General features: G+C 62.3%; 2 protein-coding genes across 3 annotated transcripts in view; one reads left to right on the top strand and one right to left on the bottom strand.

The window, feature by feature from the left end:
• drc12 (dynein regulatory complex subunit 12 homolog) overlaps positions 1–23,537 on the bottom strand; it is a 48,298-nt gene extending 24,761 nt beyond the window's left edge. For both annotated transcript variants that reach the window (XM_072486365.1, XM_072486366.1), the window contains exon 1: positions 23,462–23,537. The gene's annotated coding sequence lies outside the window, so the exon portion shown is untranslated. The remainder of the gene's footprint in view (positions 1–23,461) is intronic.
• A 2,457-nt stretch (positions 23,538–25,994) lies between these two features.
• Positions 25,995–26,382, top strand: part of cbl (Cbl proto-oncogene, E3 ubiquitin protein ligase) — a 294,821-nt gene continuing 294,433 nt past the window's right edge. Inside the window, exon 1 of the mRNA XM_072486364.1 lies at positions 25,995–26,305. Coding sequence (XP_072342465.1) covers positions 26,150–26,305 — 156 coding nt within the window. The 5' untranslated portion in view covers positions 25,995–26,149. The remainder of the gene's footprint in view (positions 26,306–26,382) is intronic.

The following is a 26,382-nucleotide window of genomic DNA, read 5'->3' as shown; positions in this document are numbered from 1 at the left end:
ACCCCACACACCCTCCACACACCCCACACACCCTCCACACACCCTCCACACACCCTCCGCACACCCTCCACACACCCTCCGCACACCCCACACACCCTCCACACACCCCACACACCCCACACACCCCACACACCCTCCGCACACCCCACACACCCTCCACACACCCCACACACCCCACACACCCCACACACCCTCCACACACCCCACATATCCTCCGCACACCGCACACACACCCCACACACCCACCACACACTCTCCACACACCCTCCACACACCCTCCACACCCCACACACCCTCCACACACTCTCCACACACCCTCCACACACCCCACACACCCTCCACACACCCCACACACCCTCCACACACCCCACACACCCTCCACACACCCCACACACCCTCCGCACACCCCACACACCCTGCACACACCCTCCACACCCCACACACCCTCCACACACTCTCCACACACCCTCCACACACCCTCCACACCCCACACACCCTCCACACACTCTCCACACACACTCCACACACCCCACACACCCTCCACACACCCCACACACCCTCCACACACCCCACACACCCTCCACACACTCCACACACCCTCCGCACCCCCCACACACCCTCCGCACCCCCCACACACCCTCCGCACACCCCACACACCCTCCACACACCCCACACACCCTCCACACACCCTCCACACACCCTCCACACCCCACACACCCTCCACACACCCCACACACCCTCCACACACCCTCCACACACCCTCCGCACACCCCACACACCCTCCGCACACCCTCCGCACACCCCACACACCCTCCACACACCCCACACACCCTCCACACCCCCTCCACACCCTCCGCACACCCCACACACCCTCCACTCACCCCACACACCCTCCACACACCCTCCACACCCCACCCCCCCCCACACACACCCTCCACACACCCCACACACCCTCCACACACCCCACACACCCTCCACACCCCACACACCCTCCACACCCCACACACCCTCCACACACCCTCCACACCCCACACACTCTCCACACACCCTCCACACACCCTCCACACACCCCACACACCCTCCACACACCCTCCACACACCCTCCGCACACCCCACACACCCTCCGCACACCCTCCGCACACCCCACACACCCCACACACCCTCCACACACCCCCACACACCCTCCACACCCCCTCCACACCCTCCACACACCCCACACACCCTCCACACACCCCACACACCCTCCACACACCCCCCACACACCCCACACACCCTCCGCACACCCTCCACACCCTCCACACCCTCCACACACCCTCCACACCCTCCACACACCCTCCACACACCCCACAACCCCCCCACACACCCTCCACACACCCCACACACCCTCCACACACCCTCCACACACCCCACACACCCTCCGCACCCCCCACACACCCTCCGCACACCCCCCCACACACCCTCCGCACACCCTCCGCACACCCCACACACCCTCCGCACACCCTCCACACACCCCATACACCCCACACACCCTCCACACCCTCCGCACACCCCACACACCCTCCGCACACCCCACACACCCTCCGCACACCCCACACACCCTCCACACACCCCACACACCCCACACACCCTCCGCACACCCCACACACCCTCCACACACCCCACACACCCTCCACACACCCTCCACACACCCTCCGCACACCCTCCACACACCCTCCACACACCCCACACAACCTCCACACACCCCACACACCCCATACACCCCACACACCCTCCGCACACCCCACACACCCTCCACACACCCCACACACCCCACACACCCCACACACCCTCCACACACCCCACATATCCTCCGCACACCGCACACACACCCCACACACCCCCCACACACTCTCCACACACCTTCCACACACCCTCCACACCCCACACACCCTCCACACACTCTCCACACACCCTCCACACACCCTCCACACACCCTCCACACACCCTCCGCACACCCTCCGCACCCCACACACCCTCCACACACCCCACACACCCTCCACACACCCCACACACCCTCCACACACCCCACACACCCTCCACACACCCCACACACCCTCCGCACACCCCACACACCCTGCACACACCCTCCACACCCCACACACCCTCCACACACACTCCACACACCCTCCACACACCCTCCACACCCCACACACCCTCCACACACTCTCCACACACACTCCACACACCCCACACACCCTCCACACACCCTCCACACACCCTCCGCACACCCCACACACCCTCCGCACACCCTCCGCACCCCACACACCCTCCGCACACCCCACACACCCTCCACACACCCTCCACACCCCCCCACACCCTCCGCACACCCTCCGCACCCCACACACCCTCCACACCCCCTCCACACCCTCCGCACACCCCACACACCCTCCACACACCCCACACACCCTCCACACACCCTCCACACCCCACACCCCCCCCACACACACCCTCCACACACCCCACACACCCCACACACCCTCCACACACCCTCCACACACCCCACACACCCTCCGCACACCCTCCACACCCTCCACACACCCTCCACACCCCACACCCCCCCCACAACCCCCCCACACACCCTCCACACACCCCACACACCCTCCACACCCCACACACCCTCCACACACCCCACACACCCTCCACACACCCTCCACACACCCCACACACCCTCCACACACCCCACACACCCTCCACACACTCTCCACATACCCTCCACACACCCCACACACCCTCCACACACCCTCCGCACACACCACACACCCTCCGCACACCCCACACACCCTGCACACACCCTCCACACACCCCACACACACACTCCGCATACCCAACACACTCCACACACCCCACACACCCTCCACACACCCTCCGCACACACCACACACCCTCCACACACCCCACACACCCTCCACACACCCTCCGCACACCCTCCACACACCCCACACACCCTCCACACACCCTCCGCACACCCCACACACCCCACACACCCTCCACACACCCCACACACCCTCCACACACCCTCCGCACACCCTCCACACACCCCACACACCCTCCACACAGCCTCCGCACACCCCACACACCCCACACACCCTCCGCACACCCCACACACCCTGCACACACCCTCCACACACCCCACACACACACTCCGCATACCCCACACACCCTCCACACACCCCACACACCCCACACACCCTCCGCACACCCCACACACCCTCCACACACCCCACACACCACACACACCCTCCACACACCATCCGCACACCCCACACACCCTCCACAGACCCCACACACCCTCCACACACCCTCCGCACACCCCACACACCCTCCGCACACCCTCCACACACCCTCCGCACACCCCACACACCCTCCACACACCCCACACACCCTCCGCACACCCACACACCCTCCACACACACCACACACCCTCCACACACCCCACACACCCTCCGCACACCCCCCACACACCCTCCGCACACCCCACACACCCTCCGCACCCCACACACCCTCCACACCCCACACACCCTCCACACATCCTCCACACCCTCCACACCCTCCACACACTCTCCACACACCCTCCACACACCCCACACACCCTCCGCACACCCCACACCCCCCCCACACACCCCCCACACACCCTCCGCACACCCTCCGCACACCCTCCGCACCCCACACACCCTCCGCACACCCCACACACCCTCCACACACCCCACACACCCTCCACACACCCTCCGCACACCCTCCACACACCCTCCACACCCTCCGCACACCCCACACACACCCCACACACCCTCCGCACACCCTCCACACACCCTCCACACCCTCCGCACCCCACACACCCTCCGCACACCCCACACACCCTCCACAACCCCAGACACACACCCCACACACCCTCCACACACCCCACACACCCTCCACACCCCCTCCACACCCTCCGCACACCCCACACACCCTCCACACACCCCACACACCCTCCACACACCCTCCACACCCCACACACCCTCCACACCCCACACCCCCCCCACACACACCCTCCACACACCCCACACACTCTCCACACACCCCACACACCCTCCACACACCCCCCACACACCCCACACACCCTCCACACACCCTCCACACACCCTCCGCACCCCACACACCCTCCGCACACCCTCCACACCCTCCACACTCTCCACACACCCTCCACACCCCACACCCCCCCCACACACCCTCCACACACCCCACACACCCTCCACACACCCTCCACACACCCTCCACACGCCCCACACACCCCACACCCCCCCCACACACCCCACACACCCTCCACACACCCTCCACACACCCCACACACCCTCCGCACACCCTCCACACCCTCCACACCCTCCACACACCCTCCACACCCCACACCCCCCCCACACACCCTCCACACCCTCCACACACCCTCCACACACCCTCCACACACCCTCCACACACCCTCCACACACCCTCCACACGCCCCACACACCCCACACACCCTCCACACACTCCACACACCCTCCGCACACCCCACACATCCTCCACACACCCTCCACACCCCACACATCCTCCACACCCCACATACCCTCCACAAACCCCACACACCCTCCACACACCCCACACACCCTCCAGACACCCTCCACACACCCTTCACACACCCTAAACCCCCTCCACACACCCCACACACCCTCCACACACCCCACACACACTCCGCACACCCTCCGCACACCCTCCACACACCCTCCGCATACCCCACACACCCTCCACACACCCCACACACCCTCCGCACACCCCACACACCCTCCGCACACCCCCCACACACCCTCCGCACACCCCCCACACACCCTCCGCACACCCCACACACCCTCCACACACCCTCCGCACACCCCACACACCCTCCGCACACCCTCCACACACCCTCCGCACACCCCACACACCCTCCACACACCCTCCGCACACCCCACACACCCTCCACACACCCTCCACACACCCTCCACACACCCCACACACCCTCCACACACCCCACACACCCTCCACACACTCCACACACCCTCCGCACCCCCCACACACCCTCCGCACCCCCCACACACCCTCCGCACACCCCACACACCCTCCACACACCCCACACACCCTGCACACACCCTCCACACACCCCACACACACACTCCGCATACCCCACACACCCTCCACACACCCCACACACCCTCCGCATACCCCACACACCCTCCACACCCCCCACACACCCTCCGCACCCCCCACACACCCTCCGCACACCCTCCACACACCCTCCACACACCCCACACACACTGCACACACCCTCCACACACCCCACACACACACTCCGCATACCCCACACACCCTCCACACACCCCACACACCCTGCACACACCCTCCACACACCCTCCACACACCCCACACACCCCACACACCCTCCGCACACCCCACACACCCTCCACACACCCCACACACCACACACACCCTCCACACACCCTCCGCACACCCCACACACCCTCCACACACCCCACACACCCTCCACACACCCTCCGCACACCCTCCACACACCCTCCGCACACCCCACACACCCTCCACACACCCCACACACCCTCCGCACACCCCACACACTCTCCACACACCCCACACACCCTCCACACACCCCACACACCCTCCGCACACCCCACACACCCTCCGCACCCCACACACCCTCCACACCCCACACACCCTCCACACATCCTCCACACCCTCCACACCCTCCACACACTCTCCACACACCCTCCACACACCCCACACACCCTCCGCACACCCCACACCCCCCCCCACACACCCTCCACACACCCCACACACCCTCCGCACACCCCACACCCCCCCCCCACACACCCTCCGCACACCCCACACACCCTCCGCACACCCCACACACCCCCCCCACACACCCTCCACACACCCCACACACCCTCCGCACACCCCACACACCCTCCACACACCCCACACACCCTCCACACACCCTCCGCACACCCTCCGCACACCCTCCACACACCCTCCACACCCTCCGCACACCCCACACACCCTCCACACACCCTCCGCACACCCTCCGCACCCCACACACCCTCCGCACACCCTCCACACCCTCCACACCCTCCACACACCCCACACACCCCACACACCCTCCACACACCCCACACACCCTCCACACACCCTCCACACACCCTCCGCACACCCTCCACACACCCCACACCCTCCACACACCCCACACACCCCACACACCCTCCACACACCCCACACACCCTCCACACCCCCTCCACACCCTCCGCACACCCCACACACCCTCCACACACCCCACACACCCTCCACACACCCTCCACACCCCACACACCCTCCACACCCCACACCCCCCCCACACACACCCTCCACACACCCCACACACCCTCCACACACCCCCCACACACCCCACACACCCTCCACACACCCTCCACACACCCTCCGCACCCCACACACCCTCCGCACACCCTCCACACCCTCCACACCCTCCACACACCCTCCACACCCCACACCCCCCCCACACACCCTCCACACACCCCACACACCCTCCACACACCCTCCACACACCCTCCACACGCCCCACACACCCCACACACCCCCCACACACCCCACACACCCTCCACACACCCTCCACACACCCCACACACCCTCCGCACACCCTCCACACCCTCCACACCCTCCACACACCCTCCACACCCCACACCCCCCCACACACCCTCCACACCCTCCACACACCCTCCACACACCCCACACACCCTCCACACACCCCACACACCCTCCACACACCCCACACACACTCCACACACCCTCCACACACCCCACACACCCTCCAGACACCCTCCACACACCCTTCACACACCCTAAACCCACTCCACACACCCCACACACACTCCGCACACCCTCCGCACACCCTCCGCACACCCTCCGCATACCCCACACACCCTCCACACACCCCACACACCCTCCGCACACCCCACACACCCTCCGCACACCCCCCACACCCTCCACACAACCCACACACCCTCCACACACCCCACACACCCTTCACACACCCTCCGCACACCCTCCGCACACCCCACACACCCTCCGCACACCCTCCGCACACCCCACACACCCTCCGCACACCCTCCGCACACCCCACACACCCTCCACACACCCTCCACACACCCCACACACCCTCCACACACCCTCCGCACACCCCACACACCCTCCACACACCCCACACACCCTCCACACACCCTCCGCACACCCCACACACCCTCCACACACCCTCCGCACACCCCACACACCCTCCGCACACCCTCCACACACCCTCCGCACACCCTCCACACACCCTGCACACACCCTCCACACACCCCACACACCCTCCACACACCCCACACACCCTCCACACACCCTCCGCACACCCCACACACCCTCCACACACCCTCCGCACACCCCACACACCCTCCGCACACCCTCCACACACCCTCCGCACACCCTCCGCACACCCTCCACACACCCTCCACACACCCCACACACCCTCCACACACCCCACACACCCTCCACACACTCCACACACCCTCCGCACCCCCCACACACCCTCCGCACCCCCCACACACCCTCCGCACACCCCACACACCCTCCACACACCCCACACACCCTCCACACACCCTCCACACACCCTCCGCACACCCCACACACCCTCCGCACACCCTCCGCACACCCCACACACCCTCCACACACCCCACACACCCTCCACACCCCCTCCACACCCTCCGCACACCCCACACACCCTCCACTCACCCCACACACCCTCCACACACCCTCCACACCCCACACCCCCCCCACACACCCTCCACACCCCCTCCACACCCTCCGCACACCCCACACACCCTCCACTCACCCCACACACCCTCCACACACCTTCCACACACCCCACACACCCTCCACACCCCACACACCCTCCACACACCCTCCACACCCCACACACCCTCCGCACACCCTCCGCACCCTCCACACACCCCACACACCCTCCACACACCCCACACACCCTCCACACACCCCCCACACACCCCACACACCCTCCGCACACCCTCCACACCCTCCACACCCTCCACACACCCTCCACACCCCACACCCCCCCACAACGCCCCCACACACCCTCCACACCCCACACACCCTCCACACACCCCACACACCCTCCACACACCCTCCACACAACCCACACACCCTCCGCACCCCCCACACACCCTCCGCACAGCCTCCACACACCCCACACACCCCACACACCCTCCGCACACCCTCCACACACCCCACACACCCCACACACCCTCCGCACACCCCACACACCCTCCACACACCCCACACACCCCACACACCCTCCGCACACCCTCCGCACCCTCCACACACCCCACACACCCCACACACCCTCCACACACCCTCCGCACACCCTCCACACACCCTCCGCACACCCCACACACCCTCCACACACCCTCCACACCCTCCGCACACCCCACACACCCTCCACACCCTCCGCACACCCCACACACCCTCCACACACCCCACACACCCTCCACACACCCTCCACACACCCTCCGCACACCCCACACACCCTCCACACACCCTCCACACACCCCACACACCCTCCGCACACCCTCCACACACCCTCCGCACACCCCACACACCCTCCACACACCCTCCACACCCTCCGCACACCACACACACCCTCCGCACACCCCACACACCCTCCACACACCCCACACACCCTCCACACACCCTCCACACACCCTCCGCACACCCCACACACCCTCCACACACCCTCCACACCCCACACACCCTCCGCACACCCCACACACCCTCCACACACCCCACACACCCTCCACACACCCTCCACACACCCTCCGCACACCCTCCACACACCCTCCACACACCCTCCACACCCCACACACCCTCCGCACACCCCACACACCCTCCACACACCCCACACACACCCCACACACCCTCCACACACCCCACACACCCCACACACCCTCCGCACACCCCACACACCCTCCACACACCCCACACACACTCCACACACCCTCCGCACACCCCACACACCCTCCACACACCCCACACACCCCACACACCCTCCGCACACCCCACACACCCTCCACACACCCCACACACCCTCCGCACACCCCACACACCCTCCACACACCCCACATATCCTCCGCACACCGCACACACACCCCACACACCGCCCACACACTCTCCACACACCCTCCACACACCCTCCACACCCCACACACCCTCCACACACTCTCCACACACCCTCCACACACCCCACACACCCTCCACACACCCTCCGCACACCCTCCGCACCCCACACACCCTCCACACACCCCACACACCCTCCACACACCCCACACACCCTCCACACACCCCACACACCCTCCGCACACCCCACACACCCTCCACACACCCTCCACACCCCACACACCCTCCACACACCCACAACACACCCTCCGCACACCCCACACACCCTCCGCACACCCTCCGTACCCCACACACCCTCCGCACACCCCACACACCCTCCACACCCCCTCCACACCCTCCGCACACCCCACACACCCTCCACACACCCCACACACCCTCCACACACCCTACACCCCCCCCACACACACCCTCCACACACCCCACACACCCCACACACCCTCCACACACCCTCCACACACCCCACACACCCTCCGCACACCCTCTACACCCTCCACACCCTCCACACACCCTCCACACCCCACACCCCCCCCACAACCCCCCCACACACCCTCCACACACCCCACACACCCTCCACACCCCACACACCCTCCACACACCCCACACACCCTCCACACACCCTCCACACACCCCACACACCCTCCACACACCCCACACTCCCTCCACACACCCCACACTCCCTCCACACACTCTCCACACCCTCCACACACTCCACACACCCTCCGCACACCCCACACATCCTCCACACCCCACACACCCTCCACACACCCCACACACCCTCCACACACCCCACACACCCTCCGCACACCCCACACTCCCTCCACACACTCTCCACACCCTCCACACACTCCACACACCCTCCGCACACCCCACACATCCTCCACACCCCACACACCCTCCACACACCCCACACACCCTCCACACACTCTCCACATACCCTCCACACACCCCACACACCCTCCACACACCCTCCGCACACCCTCCGCACACCCTCCACACACCCCACACACACACTCCGCATACCCCACACACCCTCCACACACCCCACACACCCTCCACACACCCTCCGCATACCCCACACACCCTCCACACACCCCACACACCCTCCACACACCCTCCGCACACCCCACACACCCCACACACCCTCCACACACCCCACACACCCTCCACACACCCTCCACACACCCTCCGCACACCCCACACACCCTGCACACACCCTCCACACACCCCACACACACACTCCGCATACCCCACACACCCTCCACACACCCCACACACCCTGCACACCATCCACACACCCTCCACACACCCCACACACCCTCCACACACCCCACACACCCTCCACACACCCTCCGCACACCCCACACACCCTCCGCACACCCTCCACACACCCTCCGCACACCCCACACACCCTCCACACACCCCACACACCCTCCACACACCCCACACACCCTCCGCACACCCCCCACACACCCTCCGCACACCCCACAAACCCTCCGCACCCCACACACCCTCCACACCCCACACACCCTCCACACATCCTCCACACCCTCCACACCCTCCACACACTCTCCACACACCCTCCACACACCCCACAGACCCTCCGCACACCCCACACCCCCCCCACACACCCCCCACACACCCTCCGCACACCCTCCGCACCCCACACACCCTCCGCACACCCCACACACCCTCCACACACCCCACACACCCTCCACACACCCTCCGCACACCCTCCGCACACCCTCCACACACCCTCCACACCCTCCGCACACCCCACACACCCTCCACACACCCCACACACCCTCCACACACCCTCCGCACACCCTCCGCACCCCACACACCCTCCGCACACCCCACACACCCTCCACAACCCCAGACACACACCCCACACACCCTCCACACACCCCACACACCCTCCACACCCCCTCCACACCCTCCGCACACCCCACACACCCTCCACACACCCCACACACCCTCCACACACCCTCCACACCCCACACACCCTCCACACCCCACACCCCCCCCACACACACCCTCCACACACCCCACACACTCTCCACACACCCCACACACCCTCCACACACCCCCCACACACCCCACACACCCTCCACACACCCTCCACACCCCACACACCCTCCACACACCCCACACACACCCCACACACCCTCCACACACCCTCCGCACCCCACACACCCTCCGCACACCCTCCACACCCTCCACACCCTCCACACACCCTCCACACCCCACACCCCCCCCACACACCCTCCACACACCCCACACACCCTCCACACACCCTCCACACACCCTCCACACGCCCCACACACCCTCCGCACACCCTCCACACCCTCCACACACCCTCCACACCCCACACCCCCCCCACACACCCTCCACACACCCTCCACACACCCTCCACACACCCTCCACACACCCTCCACACGCCCCACACACCCTGCGCACACCCTCCACACCCTCCACACCCTCCACACACCCTCCACACACCCTCCACACACCCTCCACACACCCTCCACACGCCCGACACACCCCACACACCCTCCACACACTCCACACACCCTCCGCACACCCCACACACACTCCACACACCCCACACACCCTCCACACACCCTCCGCACACCCTCCACACACCCCACACTCCCTCCACACACCCTCCGCACACCCTCCACACACCCCACACTCCCTCCACACACCCTCCACACACCCTCCACACACCCTCCACACGCCCGACACACCCCACACACCCTCCACACACTCCACACACCCTCCGCACACCCCACACATCCTCCACACACCCTCCACACCCCACACATCCTCCACACCCCACATACCCTCCACACACCCCACACACCCTCCACACACCCCACACATACTCCACACACCCTCCACACACCCCACACACCCTCCAGACACCCTCCACACACCCTTCACACACCCTATACCCCCTCCACACACCCCACACACCCTCCACACACCCCACACACACTCCACACACCCCACACACCCTCCACACACCCTCCGCACACCCTCCACACACCCCACACTCCCTCCACACACCCTCCGCACACCCTCCACACACCCCACACTCCCTCCACACACCCTCCGCACACCCCACACACCCTCCACACACCCCACACTCCCTCCACACACCCTCCGCACACCCCACACACCCTCCACACACCCCACACACCCTCCACACACCCCACACTCCCTCCACACACTCTCCACACCCTCCACACATCCTCCACACCCCACACACCCTCCACACACCCTCCACACACACCACACACCCTCCACACACCCCACACACCCTCCACACACCCTCCACACACCCCACACACCCTCCACACACCCCACACACACTCCACACACCCTATACACCCTCCACACACCCCACACACCCTCCAGACACCCTCCACACACCCTTAACACACCCTATACCCCCTCCACACACCCCACACACCCTCCAGACACCCTCCACACACCCTTAACACACCCTATACACCCTCCACACAACCCACACACCCTCCACACACCCCACAAACCCTCCACACACCCTACACACCCTCCACACCCTCTACACACCCCACACACCCTCCAGACACCCTCCACACACCCTTAACACACCCTATACCCCCTCCACACACCCCACACACCCTCCACACACCCCACACACACTCCACACACCCCACACACCCTCCACACACCCTCCACACATCCTCCACACACCCTCCACACAACCCACACACCCTCCACACACCCCACAAACCCTCCACACACCCTCCACACACCCCACACACACCACATACCCTCCACACACCCTCCACACACCCTATACACCCTCCACACACCCCACACACCCTCCAGACACCCTCCACACACCCTTAACACACCCTATACCCCCTCCACACACCCCACACACCCTCCACACACCCCACACACACTCCACACACCCCACACACCCTCCACACACCCCACACACCCTCCACACACCCTATACACCCTCCACACACCCCACACACACTCCACACACCCCACACACCCTCCACACACCCTCCACACACCCTTCACACACCCTCCACACACCCTCTACACACCCCACACACCCTCCAGACACCCCACACACCCTCCACACACCCTCCACACACACTCCACACACCCCACAGACCTTCCTTCACCCACACACCCCCTCCACACATCCTCCACACCCCACACACCCTCCACACACCCCACACACCCTCCACACACCCCACACACCCTCCACACACCCTCTATACACCCTCCACACACCCCACTCACCCTCCACACCCCCTCCACACCCTCCACACACCCCACACACCCTCCACACACCCCACACACCCTCCACACACCCTCCACATAACCTCTACACACCCTCCACACACCCCACACACCCTCCACACACACCCTCCACACACCCTCCACACACCCCACACACCCTCCACACACCCTCTATACTCCCTCCACACATCCCACACCCTCCCCACACCCCACACACCCCACACACCCTCCACACCCACACACACCACACACCCTCCACACACCCTCCCTACACACCCTCCACACACCCTCCACACACCCCACACACCCCACACACCCTCCACACACCCCACACACCCTCCACACACCCCACACACCCTCCACACACCCTCCACACACCCCACACACCCTCCACACACCCTCCACACACCCCACACACCCTCCACACACCCTCCGCACACCCCACACACCCTCCACACACCCCACACACACACTCCGCACACCCTCCACACACCCTCCACACACCCCACACACCCTCCGCACACCCCACACACCCTCCACACACCCCACACACCCTCCACACACCCTCCGCACACCCCACACACCCTCCACACACCCCACACACCCTCCACACACCCCACACACCCTCCACACACCCCACACACCCTCCACACACCCCACACACCCTCCACACACCCTCCACACACCCCACACACCCTCCACACACCCTCCGCACACCCCACACACCCTCCACACACCCTTCACACACCCTCCACACCCTCCACACACCCCACACACCCTCCACACACCCTCCGCACACCCCACACACCCTCCACACATCCTCCACACACCCCACACACCTTCCGCACACCCTCCACACACCCCACACACCCCACACACCCTCCGCACACCCCACACACCCTCCACACACCCTCCGCACACCCCACACACCCTCCACACACCCTCCACACACCCTCCACACACCCCACACACCCTCCGCACACCCTCCACACACCCCACACACCCCACACACCCTCCGCACACCCCACACACCCTCCACACACCCCACACACACTCCACACACCCCACACACCCTCCACACACCCTCCGCACACCCCACACTCCCTCCACACACCCTCCGCACACCCCACACACCCTCCACACACACCACACTCCCTCCACACACCCTCCGCACACCCCACACACCATCCACACACCCCACACACCCTCCGCACACCCCACACACCCTCCACACACCCCACACTCCCTCCACACACTCTCCACACCCTCCACACACCCTCCACACACCCCACACACCCTCCACACACACCACACACCCTCCACACACCCCACACACCCTCCACACACCCTCCACACACCCCACACACCCTCCACACACCCCACACACACTCCACACACCCTATACACCCTCCACACACCCCACACACCCTCCAGACACCCTCCACACACCCTTAACACACCCTATACCCCCTCCACACACCCCACACACCCTCCAGACACCCTCCACACACCCTTAACACACCCTATACCCCCTCCACACAACCCACACACCCTCCACACACCCCACAAACCCTCCACACACCCTCCACACACCCTCCACACCCTCTACACACCCCACACACCCTCCAGACACCCTCCACACACCCTTAACACACCCTATACCCCCTCCACACACCCCACAAACCCTCCACACACCCCACACACACTCCACACACCCCACACACCCTCCACACACCCTCCACACACCCTCCACACACCCTCCACACAACCCACACATCCTCCACACACCCCACAAACCCTCCACACACCCTCCACACACCCTCCACACCCTCTACACACCCCACACACACCACATACCCTCCACACACCCTCCACACACCCTATACACCCTCCACACACCCCACACACCCTCCAGACACCCTCCACACACCCTTAACACACCCTATACCCCCTCCACACACCCCACACACCCTCCACACACCCCACACACACTCCACACACCCCACACACCCTCCACACACCCCACACACCCTCCACACACCGTATACACCCTCCACACACCCCACACACACTCCACACACCCCACACACCCTCCACACACCCTCCACACACCCTTCACACACCCTCCACACACCCTCTACACACCCCACACACCCTCCAGACACCCCACACACCCTCCACACACCCTCCACACACCCTCCACACACCCCACAGACCCTCCACACACCCACGCACCCCCTCCACACATCCTCCACACCCCACACACCCTCCACACACCCCACACACCCTCCACACACCCCACACACCCTCCACACACCCCACACACCCTCCACACACCCCACACACCCTCCACACACCCTCTATACACCCTCCACACACCCCACTCACCCTCCACACCCCCTCCACACCCTCCACACACCCCACACACCCTCCACACACCCCACACACCCTCCACACACCCTCCACATAACCTCTACACACCCTCCACACACCCCACACACCCTCCACACACACCCTCCACACACCCTCCACACACCCCACACACCCTCCACACACCCTCTATACTCCCTCCACACATCCCACACCCTCCCCACACCCCACACACCCCACACACCCTCCACACCCACACACACCACACACCCTCCACACACCCTCCCTACACCCCACACACCCTCCACACACCCTCCACACACCCCACACACCCCACACACCCTCCACACACCCCACACACCCTCCACACACCCCACACACCCTCCACACACCCTCCACACACCCTTCACACACCCTTCACACACCCCACACACCCTCCACACACCCTCCACACACCCTCCACACACCCTCCACACACACCCCACACACCCTCCACACACCCTCCACAAACCCCACACACCCTCCACACACCCCACACACCCTCCACACACCCTCCACACACCCCACACACCCTCCACACACCCTCCGCACACCCCACACACCCTCCACACACCCCACACACCCTCCACTCACCCCACACACCCTCCACACACCCCACACACCCTCCACACACCCCACACACCACACACACCCTCCACACACCCTCCGCACACCCCACACACCCTCCACACACCCCACACACCCTCCACACACCCTCCGCACACCCCACACACCCCACACACCCTCCGCACACCCCACACACCCTCCACACACCCCACACACCCTCCACACACCCCACACACCCTCCACACACCCCACACACCCTCCACACACCCTCCACACACCCCACACACCCTCCACACACTCCACACACCCTCCACACACCCTCCACACACCCTTCACACACCCTCCACACACCCCACACACCCTCCACACACCCCACACACCCTCCACACACCCTCCACACACCCCACACACCCTCCGCACACCCCACACACCCTCCACACACCCCACACACACTCCACACACCCCACACACCCTCCACACACCCTCCGCACACCCTCCACACACCCCACACTCCCTCCACACACCCTCCGCACACCCCACACACCCTCCACACACCCCACACTCCCTCCACACACCCTCCGCACACCCCACACACCCTCCACACACCCCACACTCCCTCCACACACACTCCACACACCCCACACACCCTCCACACACCCTCCGCACACCCTCCACACACCCCACACTCCCTCCACACACCCTCCGCACACCCCACACACCCTCCGCACACCCTCCACACACCCCACACTCCCTCCACACACCCTCCACACACCCCACACACCCTCCACACACCCTCCACACACTCTCCACACCCTCCACACATCCTCCACACCCCACACACCCTCCACACACCCTCCACACACACCACACACCCTCCACACACCCCACACACCCTCCACACACCCTCCACACACCCCACACACCCTCCACACACCCTCCACACACACCACACACCCTCCACACACCCCACACACCCCACACACCCTCCACACACCCTCCACACACTCTCCACACCCTCCACACATCCTCCACACCCCACACACCCTTCACACACCCTCCACACACACCACACACCCTCCACACACCCCACACACCCTCCACACACCCGCCACACACACCACACACCCTCCACACACCCCACACACCCTCCACACACACTCCACACACCCTATACACCCTCCACACACCCCACACACCCTCCAGACACCCTCCACACACCCTTAACACACCCTATACCCCCTCCACACACCCCACACACCCTCCAGACACCCTCCACACACCCTTAACACACCCTATACACCCTCCACACAACCCACACACCCTCCACACACCCCACAAACCCTCCACACACCCTCCACACACCCTCCACACCCTCTACACACCCCACACACCCTCCAGACACCCTCCACACACCCTTAACACACCCTATACCCCTTCCACACACCCCACACACCCTCCACACACCCCACACACACTCCACACACCCCACACACCCTCCACACACCCTCCACACACCCTCCACACACCCTCCACACACCCTCCACACCCTCTACACACCCCACACACACCACATACCCTCCACACACCCTCCACACACCCTATACACCCTCCACACACCCCACACACCCTCCAGACACCCTCCACACACCCTTAACACACCCTATACCCCCTCCACACACCCCACACATCCTCCACACACCCCACACACACTCCACACACCCCACACACCCTCCACACACCCCACACACCCTCCACACACCCTATACACCCTCCACACACCCCACACACACTCCACACACCCCACACACCCTCCACACACCCTCCACACACCCTTCACACACCCTCCACACACCCTCTACACACCCCACACACCCTCCAGACACCCCACACGCCCTCCACACACCCTCCACACACACTCCACACACCCCACAGACCCTCCACACACCCACACACCCCCTCCACACATCCTCCACACCCCACACACCCTCCACACACCCCACACACCCTCCACACACCCCACTCACCCTCCACACCCCCTCCACACCCTCCACACACCCCACACACCCTCCACACACCCCACACACCCTCCACACACACCCTCCACACACCCCACACACCCTCCACACACCCTCTATACTCCCTCCACACATCCCACACCCTCCCCACACCCCACACACCCTCCGCACACCCTCCACACACCCTCCCTACACCCCACACACACCACACACCCTCCACACACCCTCCCTACACCCCACACACCCTCCACACACCCTCCACACACCCCACACACCCCACACACCCTCCACACACCCCACACACCCTCCACACACCCCACACACCCTCCACACACCCTCCACACACCCTCCACACACCCTTCACACACCCTCCACACACCCTCCACACACCCCACACACCCTCCACACACCCCACACACCCTCCACACACCCTCCACACACCCCACACACCCTCCACACACCCTCCGCACACCCCACACACCCTCCACACACCCCACACACATCCTCCGCACACCCCACACACCCTCCACACACCCCACACACCACACACACACTCCACACACCCTCCGCACACCCCACACACCCTCCACACACCCCACACACCCTCCACACACCCTCCGCACACCCCACACACCCTCCGCACACCCTCCACACACCCCACACACCCCACACACCCTCCACACACCCCACACACCCTCCACACACCCCACACACCCTCCACACACCCCACACACCCTCCACACACCCCACACACCCTCCACACACTCCACACACCCTCCGCACCCCACACAAACCCTCCGCACACCCCACACACCCTCCGCACACCCCACACACCCTCCACACACCCTCCACACACCCTCCACACACCCTCCACACACCCTTCACACACCCTCCACACACCCTCCACACACCCCACACACCCTCCACACACCCCACACACCTTCCGCACACCCTCCACACACACCACACACCCTCCACACACCCCACACACCCTCCACACACCCTCCACACACCCTTCACACACCCTCCACACACCCCACACACCCTCCACACACCCCACACACCCTCCACACACCCTCCACACACCCCACACACCCTCCACACACCCCACACACCCCACACACCCTCCGCACACCCCACACACCCTCCACACACCCTCCACACACCCTCCACACACCCTCCACACACCCTTCACACACCCTCCACACACCCTCCACACACCCCACACACCCTCCACACACCCCACACACCCTCCACACACCCTCCACACACCCCACACACCCTCCACACACCCCACACACCCTCCACACACCCTCCGCACACCCCACACACCCTCCACACACCCCACACACACCCTCCGCACACCCCACACACCCTCCACACACCCCACACACCACACACACCCTCCACACACCCTCCGCACACCCCACACACCCTCCACACACCCCACACACCCTCCACACACCCTCCGCACACCCCACACACCCTCCGCACACCCTCCACACACCCCACACACCCTCCACACACCCCACACACCCTCCACACACCCCACACACCCTCCACACACCCCACACACCCTCCACACACCCCACACACCCTCCACACACTCCACACACCCTCCGCACCCCACACAAACCCTCCGCACACCCCACACACCCTCCGCACACCCCACACACCCTCCACACACCCTCCACACACCCTCCACACACCCTCCACACACCCTTCACACACCCTCCACACACCCTCCACACACCCCACACACCCTCCACACACCCTCCACACACCCCACACACCTTCCGCACACCCTCCACACCCTCCACACACCCCACACACCCTCCACACACCCCACACACCCTCCACACACCCTCCACACACCCTCCACACACCCTTCACACACCCTCCACACACCCCACACACCCTCCACACACCCCACACACCCTCCACACACCCTCCACACACCCCACACACCCTCCACACACCCCACACACCCCACACACCCTCCGCACACCCCACACACCCTCCACACACCCTCCGCACACCCCACACACCCTCCGCACACCCTCCACACACCCTCCGCACACCCCACACACCCTCCACACACACCATCCACATCCTCCACACACCCCACACACCCTCCGCACACCCCACACACCCTCCACACCCCACACATCCTCCACACCCCACACACCCTCCACACACCCCACACACCCTCCACACACCCTCCACACACACCACACACCCTCCACACACCCTACACACCCTCCACACACCCTCCACACACCCCACACACCCTCCACACACCATCCACACACCCTTAACACACCCTATACCCCCTCCACACACCCCACACACCCTCCAGACACCCTCCACACACCCTTAACACACCCTATACCCCCTCCACACACCCCACACACCCTCCAGACACCCTCCACACACCCTTAACACACCCTATACCCCCTCCACACACCCCACACACCCTCCACACACCCCACACACACTCCACACACCCTCCACACACCCTATACACCCTCCACACACCCCACACACACTCCACACACCCCACACACCCTCCACACACCCTCCACACACCCCACAAACCCTCCACACACCCTCCACACACCCTCCACACCCTCTACACACCCCACACACACCACATACCCTCCACACACCCTCCACACACCCTATACACCCTCCACACACCCCACACACCCTCCAGACACCCTCCACACACCCTTAACACACCCTATACCCCCTCCACACACCCCACACACCCTCCACACACCCCACACACACTCCACACACCCCACACACCCTCCACACACCCCACACACCCTCCACACACCCCACACACCCTCCACACACCCTCCACATAACCTCTACACACCCTCCACACACCCCACACACCCTCCACACACACCCTCCACACACCCTCCACACACCCCACACACCCTCCACACACCCTCTATACTCCCTCCACACATCCCACACCCTCCCCACACCCCACACACCCCACACACCCTCCACACCCACAGACACCACACACCCTCCACACACCCTCCCTACACCCCACACACCCTCCACACACCCTCCATACACCCTCCACACACCCCACACACCCTCCACACACCCCACACACCCTCCACACACCCCACACACCCTCCACACACCCCACACACCCTCCACACACCCCACACACCCTCCACACACCCCACACACCCTCCACACACCCCACACACCCTCCACACACCCCACACACCCTCCACACACCCTCCACACACCCTTCACACACCCTCCACACACCCTCCACACACCCCACACACCCTCCACACACCCCACACACCCTCCACACACCCTCCACACACCCTCCACACACCCCACACACCCTCCACACACCCTCCACACACCCTCCACACCCTCCCCACACCCTACACACCCCACACACCCTCCACACCCACACACACCACACACCCTCCACACACCCTCCACACACCCTCCATACACCCTCCACACACCCCACACACCCTCCACACACCCCACACACCCTCCACACACCCCACACACCCTCCACACACCCCACACACCCTCCACACACCCCACACACCCTCCACACACCCCACACAACCTCCACACCCCCCCCCACACCCTCCACACACCCCACACACCCTCCACACACCCCACACATCCTCCACACACCCTCCACACACACTCCACACATCCCACACCCCCCACACACCCTCCACACACCCCACACACCCTCCACACACCCCACACAAAAAGAAATATTTATTTTTAAAAAGAAGTATTTCTTTATAAAAATTCGTTATAGAAGTTTTTAAAATAAAATTTCTTTATAAAAAGAAATATCCGGGGCTAAATCGCTGGCTTTTAAAGCAGACCAAGGCAGGCCAGCAGCACGGTTCAATTCCCGTACCAGCCTCCCCGAACAGGTGCCGGAATGTGGCGACTAGGGGCTTTTCACAGTAACTTCATTTGAAGCCTACTTGTGACAATAAGTGATTTTCATTTCATATTTATTATTGTCACAAGTAGGCTTACATTAACACTGCAATGAAGTTACTGTGAAAAGCCCCTAGTCGCCACACTCCGGCGCCTGTTTGGGTACACCGAGGGAGAATTCAGAATGTCCAATTCACCCAACAGCACGTCTTTCGGGACTTGTGGGAGGAAACCGGAGCACCCGGAGGAAACCCACGCAGGCACGGGGAGAATGTGCGGACTCCGCACTGAGAGTGACCCGAGGCCCTCCACATACCCTTCACTCACACACTTTCCTCTGCACAAAGGCCAGCCACAGTCCTGGCTGTTTTCTTTAACCTTCTCAATTCCAAGGACTTGGGCATAACTTTTACCTCGGCCTCGACTGGACAGAGACCTGTCTCGGCTTTTGGCTGAACACCAAATGCCTCTTCTCATCCCCAGTACTGAACAGCAACAACAATGAATGTTTATTCAAAAATCTTTCTCACTGTCCCAGGATGGTTGGAGAATCGAGCATTGATTTCCTGTACACTTTTGGGAAGATAACTATTACAGGTAGGAGGGTAGTCACAAAGTGAAGAACTTTGAAGGACAAATATAAAAAGGACTAAAGAAATCGCCTAACATTCCCTCAGTTACACAGGGACAGATAAATTAAAATAGGAGAGATTAAATGTTGTTCACAATCTATATTCAACTCTAATTTAACCAGAAAAACACGAATAAAAGATTTAATAGAAAATGCAATTTATTAAATTTTGATCAAATCAATAGACACAACTGCAAGTATTTAATAATTTGCAGAACATGTTTAAGAACAAAATAGATCTATTTGCAATGATAGAAAACATATTTACACAGACGCAGCCTGTGGGGTTGATGCTGCTTTTGCCAGGACCGGGTCTGAGAGCCTCTGCCAGGATGTGTTCTGATTGACAGGAGTAGCGCCAATCAGACACCGAATCAGAACGTCAGTCATGCCTCCCCGCCAATCAGCACGGCGGAAGGGCGGGATGAGCAGGAGTGTTTGCCGTTGCTAGGCAGCGCACGCGCTGGTTGCCTGGATACCGAAGCCTGACTCGGGGAGTGGAAGCGACCGCCGCCATCTTTCAGACAGGCGGATGGAGCCCAATTTCCAGGCGTTCGTCGCCAATAAGTGAATAAAGGAATAGATCTTTTGGTGCAAAGACCATCGCTGTTTTACTTCATTTAGTAAAAATATTATGACTAAATAAAGGTGTTTAATGAAATTATGTCATTTCAACACCAGATTGTTCTTACTCATTAAAACTCATTTGGGCAGCACGGTAGCATTGTGAATAGCACAATTGCTTCACAGCTTCAGGGTCCCAGGTTCGATTCCGGCTTGGGTCACTGTCTGTGCGGAGTCTGCACATCCTCCCCGTGTGTGCGTGGGTTTCCTCCGGGTGCTCTGGTTTCCTCCCACAGTCCAAAGATGTGCAGGTTAGGTGGATTGGCCGTGATAAATTGCCCTTAGTGTCCAGAATTGCCCTTAGTGTTGGGTGGGGTTATGGGGATAGGGTGGTGGTGTTGACCTTGGGTAGGGTGCTCTTTCCAAGAGCCGGTGCAGACTCGATGGGCCGAATGGCCTCCTTCTGCAATGTAAATTCTATGAAAAAAACGCAATTCTGTACACATACAAATAGGGGTGTTTCTCACAGTGAAAGGTTATTTTCTAAAATCACTATTGAAGATCAAGAGTAGCGAGTCTGGCAAGATGATAAGAGGCCTGGTGGGGATGATCTATTTTGTTAAATGGCCTAGATTTAGAGTAATTGATGGAAGGACTACAGGAAAGTTGAAGAGTACTGTTTTCACCCAGACAGTGGTAGGAATCTGAAGCTCTCTATTTGAAAGGGTGGTAGAGATAGGAAACCTCATGGCATTAAAAACTAGTTGGATATGCACTTGAGGATATGGGCCCAAGAACGGGAGGGTGGGTTGAAACTGGGTAGCTCTTTATCAGCTAGCAACCACACAATGGGATGAATAGCCTCCTTCTGCTCTGTAAATCTTGGCATCAGAAACTTTGAAAAGAATATGATAGAAGTTCAGATACATGGGCAAGTGCTGATTAAGTGACACATGCACTTGGACCATTTCAGGTTTACTGATGCCCCCCTAGAATCTCTGTTCGTTTGTATTTTAGGATTGTAGTAGTTCAAATGGTTGAATCCTGGAAAGATTTTGGGTTGAAATATTGGCCAGGCCTTATCAAGTTTCCCCAAACAGCATGCCCTAGGCAGTGTGGAGACAGTATGGACTGCTGGGCAGTGTGGAGACAGTATGGACTGCTGGGCAGTGTGGAGACAGTATGGACTGCTGGGCAGTGTGGAGACAGTATGGACTGCTGGGCAGTGTGGAGACAGTATGGACTGCTGGGCAGTGTGGAGACAGTATGGACTGCTGGGCAGTGTGGAGACAGTATGGACTGCTGGGCAGTGTGGAGACAGTATGGACTGCTGGCCACAGGTTGCAATCTATCCTGTTTGTACCTCAGCAACAATATTTTGACTGGCGAAAATGAGACATGTTTGGAAAAGGCAGATTTGAGAAGATTGTCCTTGCAGTAACTCATTAAATACCAATCAGCAACCATTTGATGCAAGGCAAGTCCATGATACCGCCCTGGTCTTATTGTAACAAGGAAATAAATCTCATCAGATGTTCCATATTATCCACTTTTTTGTCTGCCTCAGAAATCTGGACAATAACTAAAGATCTGCGGAAGAAAATAAAGAAAGGTCACTTAAATGTGGATGCGAAGACGAATGCTAAAAAATATCTATTTACAAACATAGGTCAAATGAAGAGCTGCTTGAAGAGCGGTTTCAGACCAGATCTTGACAGTCGTGTGATGAAGGCGCAAAACTGACGAGTGTGGCAGAGCTGACAGCAGATCCCCTGGTAGCAGCTGCCAACAGCATCAGCATTGTCTGGGAGAGATAAGCCATTGCATTGTTGGGATTTATTAAGCAAGGAGAAAAGGGTTTCTATTTAAACAATGGATTGATTGTAAATTATTGTTATTAAACAAGGTTGTTGGGGAACCAAGGGTAAAGATACAGATCAAACAAATTAGAATGCAAATAATAAAAACAGGAAGTATAGGAATTATCCAGCATTTGTGGGAGAGAAGCAGGAAAAGACGCTGATCGACCTTTGGGTCGATCTGCAATTCGCCAGCTGTCCGCAGTGGTTTGGTCTTGTTGCAATGTAAACAAGGTGTCGCCAGTATCAAACATGGCGCCGCCCGTCAATCGCTTCAGATCCTGGCCGGGCCGCGCCTGCGCACCCCGCCCACCTCCACCCTGCGCGGTCCGCTTTCCCCGGGTGAACTCTGACCGCGGCGGCCGGGCGCGCGCGCGCGGAGGGCGGGACGAGCGGAAGGAAAAAGCTGAGGCGGCGCCGAGAGGCTTCAACATGAAAATAATGTGAGCGGCGAGCCGGCCGTCTGCTGAGGTGAACCCCCCCCCGGTCCCCCACCGAGTTGGCCCAAACCCCGGGGACCCTCCTCCGGCTCCATGGCGGCGGCGGCGGCTCGGGGCAGCAACATGAGGAAAGCCGGAGGCTTCATCGGGCTGGTGAAGGACGCCTTCCAGCCGCATCCTCACCCGCACCAGCCGGCCGGCGTGGTGGACAAGAGGGCGGTGGAGAAATGCTGGAAGCTGATGGACAAGGTACCCGGGGCGGGGGGGGTGTGGCCGCTCGGACATCAGCGGGTCAGTCAGAGTGACCCCCCCCTCTCTTTCTCCCC

The sequence above is a fragment of the Scyliorhinus torazame genome, chromosome 21 (genome assembly GCF_047496885.1).
Source record: "Scyliorhinus torazame isolate Kashiwa2021f chromosome 21, sScyTor2.1, whole genome shotgun sequence".
Classification (NCBI taxonomy): domain Eukaryota; kingdom Metazoa; phylum Chordata; class Chondrichthyes; order Carcharhiniformes; family Scyliorhinidae; genus Scyliorhinus; species Scyliorhinus torazame.
This window is presented reverse-complemented; position numbering and strand designations above follow the sequence as displayed.